The sequence below is a fragment of the Gaeumannomyces tritici genome (genome assembly GCF_000145635.1).
Source record: "Gaeumannomyces tritici R3-111a-1 unplaced genomic scaffold supercont2.3, whole genome shotgun sequence".
In the NCBI taxonomy this organism is placed as follows: domain Eukaryota; kingdom Fungi; phylum Ascomycota; class Sordariomycetes; order Magnaporthales; family Magnaporthaceae; genus Gaeumannomyces; species Gaeumannomyces tritici.
This window is the reverse complement of record NW_008804547.1, coordinates 5,016,730-5,021,958: the sequence shown is the minus strand read 5'-3', so window position 1 is coordinate 5,021,958 and position 5,229 is coordinate 5,016,730. Positions and strand designations below refer to the sequence as shown.

Here is a 5,229-nt window from a genome sequence, read left to right as displayed (position 1 = left end):
TAAAGCCAGGATGACACCCATGAATTAAATACTATCTGGTTTAGGACCCTCGCACAGCCAGATAACCAAGCAGCAGACTCCCTAATGTTATCCAGGAACTCGTAATCGCGAATGCACCCTGGATATCCACCTTCCAAATAGACCAAGAAACACCAAACACTAGGCTCGCTGTGACGATCAATACAACAACAATGAAGTAAATCGATCTCCAATGCCATCCCTCCTCGAAATATACACCCCACCCCAGTGCCAATTCCTCACGCGACGCCGCGAGATGCCCCGATGCATGTTTGGGCAGCTGGTTAAAGATCGTGGTCTGCATTTCCGAAAGGCATTGCGGATGTTTGAAGTAATGGATCAGGTAAATCAGAACCACAGAAAACTCTGACCGGCTACCGGCGCGGCGCCCCAGATAAGCGGTACCCCATATCGCGGGGGAGGCGCGTGGGGGAGTCTCCGGGAAAGGGGTGGTCAGCTTACAGAGTCCCGTTCCAATCGAGCCGCCGATGGCCATGAGCTGGGCGTGGCGGGGACTCAGGCCGCGCTTGGTCTCGCCGTACTGGGTGACTATGGCCGCGCCGCCGTCGTTGGAGATGACGCCGCCGGCCTGGATGTCGGAGGAGGCACTGCCGCTGGGTGAGCGGCCCAGGCCGATGGTTTTCTCGTCGGGCGGTGCGGCGCCCATGGTTGCTGCTGCGACGGAGATTCGGGGGAGGAGGGTCTGGTCTAGTATCAGGGACTCCTCTCAGGGTGGATGAGCCATACAACTGCGAGTATCCCGACGACAATTATTTCGACAAAGATGGCAAGCCACACCGTCATCTCGGCCGCGAGGGCTGGTCGGTCAATTCGCGGTCACAAAAAAGGCGGCAGTGGTGGGACTGCTGGTCAACCGCGCTGTTAATGGATCGCGGAGGAGCCGAGATTATTAAGCCTCGAGTGAATGGAACCATAACCATATTGGCCGAGAGGCTTTCAGGACTTCTGTTAGACGCCTAAACTGTATCGCTGAATGGTGACTTCTTTTAGGACCATTTAAGCTGCTATCCTATGGTTTGTATGCTAGACGCCGACTTTATTTTGTATTTTGGGCACACCCTCACCATCCAGAGTGATTGCCAGGCCGACAGGGACCGGAGTCTACGATGGCTACGGTCGAGCCGTGCGTCCGCGCCCTCGGAGATGGGATACAGGCTGGCTGGTGGCGGCGTGGGGGATGCGGACATATTCCGCCTCCATCGATGACGTTGCCCAGTATCCAGCCGCCGGTGCGGTAGTGGGAATATATACCCCGGCCGCAATAGTTGTAGGCACTGCAGGCGGTAATGCATGAGATCAGCACTGCGGTCGCCCGACTTGAACACGGTGACGCCGGGGCCCACCACATCCATCACGCTCACTCCCTCATAGCCCAGGATGCGGCACATCGGCCTTTTAGGATATGCAAGTCGGTGCCGCAGATGGTGGTTTTGGTGATGCGGACGATGGCATCGCTGGGGTCCTTGATTTCCGGCCCGGGTCGCGACCCCTCGCATGCCCGACGTGCCTCCGCATGTATCCGTCCATTTAACCTCGGCTATTGTTACCTACACCTGCGCCGCACCCGTAAAAGGCTTGACCGTGCTAAGCCCATGCATCCGTACTGCGAAAGAATTTTGCGATTTGTTTAAGCCCGCCGTTGATGGAGTTCCTATTGGTTTAAACCCGTATCTTCCCCGGCTCTGTGGCGTCATGTTCCTGGATTGCCAAGGGCAGTCCTGGGATAAGGGAGAGATGTCCCATCCCCGGGAGAACGTCGACAGCTAGAAGCGGCTTTTGGGTTGGGTGGGTTGGGTGGGGTTTGGGTCGGACACGACACTAAACCAGATAACGAATGGCTTACAACTGATCTATGACGATCATTGATGCTGAGAACGCCGAGTGTGACGTAGCAAAAGCCAGATTCGGTTGGAAATTGCGGAGGCATTATTACCCCACCATTCAGCAGCCAAAATTCGCCCTTCACGCTCCACCTTCGATGGGACCCACGAGCAGGAGCCGGAAGTGGCTCTGATAGCCAGAAACGGCACGCGACTGTTTATTAAGCCAATAAGTGTCATTCTATGAAATCCACATTGACCGGTGGAATCCCACCCGTTACTGTGGGTACTCCTCAGGCCAGCCTTTTTCGGTACGAGTAGCGGGAGCCCCACCCTTCTCCGCGGCCCGTCCTCAAGGCAAAGGTTGGCTTATGGGTGCCTTAGGCACAAAATACCCCACCCCCAAGCTCCACATCTGGCGGTCCTCAGCCCTCAAATGCCGCTGTTGATGTGCACCGCCGACTACATCATCTTCATCTTCCTTCCTTACAGCCATGACTGGATGAGACGCGGCCCGACGCAACATGGCTCCTGTTGATAAAATTCCCGCCGGCGATTTCGGCGACGACCTCCTCGTATTAAGCCTCGACCAAGCCCGGCATATCAACCAGTTCCGTACACAGATCCGCCTTTGCGAAACCGACACGGAGAAATATGAACTTTGCGCGCAGACCCGAGACGACGTGCTCGAGTGGCATACCGAGGTGCAGCTCCTGATCGCTGCTTATGAGCATATAATAGTGGACGAGTGTGTCGGATACAAAGAATGGAAGGAGAAGGGAGGAGAAGGGCAGGGGTTACCGATCAAAACCAGAGAGGATGCGGCCAAGTGGGAGAGATTTGCCGACGTGGCGCGAGGCGGATCAGAGGTCAAGTCCAAATGTATCGGTCCTTTGAAAACGGTAAACCGATATTGGGGCGCAGATTTTGTCCAGCACTACCAGTTGGCTTCTAAGGGGGTAAGATATTGCGAAGTTACCGGCGCCGCAGCGCGGGGGGTTCGCGATTTGGACGAGGCTGTGACGAAGTTGAACAGATTGATGCTGTGGCGGCATTTGGCCACCGGGCGGGGGCTGCGTCGACCGCGCGAAGTGGTCAACCCGATCGACCAGGCCGATCTAGTAAATCTAAAGGCCTGGTCGCACCGAGATTCATTCGACAAGGGCAAAGACTCTCTTCCGTACCGGAAACTGGCTGCTGCCGACTTGCCTCCCGGCTTTGGCTTCGACAAATTTGGGCTCATGGTGCGAAAGGAATTTGCTGTCTCGTTGCCCGCCGACACCATTGAAACGGCAGCCGCGTTCGGTGCTGATATCACTGGACGCTCGGGACCGAACGACGCCTGCAACGTCGGCGTGCCGGGGCTTAATCCCCTGCACGGCGCCAGCTCGGGGGATTCGAACTTCGGCCGTTTCGTCGAACAGGTTCTCGATACTGTCCTTGCGCATGAGGAACCAAACGGGCCATCCGCCGCCAACGAGAGCAGTGAGGACGCTAGCTCTACAGAGCGTCATACCGGCGCCGCCCATTCCTTTTCTCTGGGTCGCTCCCAGTCGACAACACCTTTGAGCTCACCGCCAAAGTCCCCTCCTCTCGCCGCCCCTGCCGTTGCCGGAGTCCTATCCGGGGATGCCGCACGGGATTTGGCGGACATAAGTTCATCTGGCGATACCGACGCCGACGATCGCCTGCACCCCGAACGACAACCATCCCGTCAGATCCTTCGCTCACGAGCAAGCACTGACAAGTCGTGTGGCAGAGCAGCGGCAGAAAATGCTCAAAACGCGGACCGCCAACACGCCACCAATGCTTCTGCAGCACGACTCCGAGCACGGAGTGGCAAGCCAGGCTACCACGAAGCACCGCCGAAAAGGTCCAAACCACTCCGTCAGCCCGAGCTGCTCAGCACTGCGCGTTTGCAGGAGCGATGTTGTCCACCCAAAATATCATCAACGCTACTAGCGTTTCTGGACAAAATGGACGGCATCGCAACTGGGCAGATGCCTACATTCATATTGGTCGGCGTTCCTTTTCAGAACATGTGTCATACACATCTCAAAAAGTACACAGAGGCAGTCACCAGCACGGAGTCCTTCGGCTCATCTCCAAAGGCGGAGAAGGAGCTCCAGATGGCCAGCCTTGATACAAGCGACACTCCCCGGCGCCGGCGTGCCTCGCTTTCCGAACTCATCGACACTACCCCTCTAAAACGGCTGCGGTCTGCTGATCAAGATACGTCGGGCCATAGTTATCTGCCGGCCACGACGAGCCTAAACGGCCGGCCAAAACATGATTCAATTCGCGATGAAGCCTATCGCTGGCGAGTGCTTAAGGACATGGAATCAACGGAACATGAGCCCAATTCCTGGGGGAGCCAAACGGACGCATTGGTTTCCCAGATCCTATCTAAGAGCAGGTCGCCCACGGGCGAAGATGCATACTTCCTGAGCGGAGAGGAAGCAGCCCAACGTGCAGAGCTTGGATCGGTCGACGTGCCTATTTTCACGCAAGGCCAGCAGCGATTCCAGTGGAAGGGGAAGGACCGCCCAATTTTACAGCTGTTCTATCACATGGAAGACCTTGGCCTCGATCGGACTGTGTCCGTTCAGGTGCCCTCTCGCAGTTCGCTCAAGGAATCTTCGGAGCGTAAAACGCTTTTCCAAGTCCGAAACCGGTTCCTCGACCAGCGGTCAACAGGTGACCCCTGGAACCTTCTCGATCTGCAGGGTTCATTGCCTTCGACCCTGCCGTCTTTTTTGGAAGGCGACAACTGCCAACTTCTCCTCCGAATGCGCGATGCCATTCTAATGGGCAACGATGCTCAAAGGATAGCAGCATCTGGAGAAGATTGGAACACATGGCGCAACGTCGTAGAATGGGCACTCCTATCTGAAGGAGGACATAACACGGCGCCGCATATGGACAGCCACGGCTATTCAACCTGGATTACGGTCCAAGAAGGAAACATTGGCTTTGGATGGATCTCGCGCCCAAGCCAGCAGGAAGAAGATGAATGGATAGCCAATCCGCATGGCTATACCGGTGGTGAATGGAGATACGTCATTCTCTCACCGGGGCATACGGTGTTCTTCCCCTCTGGCACGATCCACTTCGTCTTCAGGGTACAAGGAGTACAGACATTTGCCCTCGGCGGCCACGTCCTTCAATGGTCTGGCATTGAGCGGTGGCTTGAAGTGGTCGTCGCTCAACTGAAAAACCCGGAGATTACTAACGAGGACATGGCATCGAGTGCGCCAAAGTACGTTCAAGTCGTCAAGCGACTTGTTGCAAACGGGATGAAGGCTGGCCGGGTGGAAGAGATGGGCGGTCGAGATGCAGTCGCCAGACTGTCCGCCTTACTAAAGGTAAG

General features: G+C 56.3%; 2 protein-coding genes across 2 annotated transcripts in view; one reads left to right on the top strand and one right to left on the bottom strand.

Moving 5' to 3' along the window:
• Positions 1-277: 277 nt before the first annotated feature.
• On the bottom strand, positions 278-1,429 carry GGTG_06812 (hypothetical protein; the record flags this gene model as incomplete). The annotated part of the gene is made up of 3 exons (XM_009224634.1): positions 278-316; positions 481-721; positions 1,104-1,429. Coding segments are annotated over 3 exons (581 nt in total), but the record flags the coding sequence as incomplete, so codon positions are not given.
• A 954-nt stretch (positions 1,430-2,383) lies between these two features.
• Positions 2,384-5,229, top strand: part of GGTG_06811 (hypothetical protein) — a gene marked incomplete at its 5' end in the record, with an annotated part of 3,815 nt that continues 969 nt past the window's right edge. The window contains one exon of the mRNA XM_009224633.1: positions 2,384-5,118. Coding sequence (XP_009222897.1) covers positions 2,384-5,118 — 2,735 coding nt within the window. The remainder of the gene's footprint in view (positions 5,119-5,229) is intronic.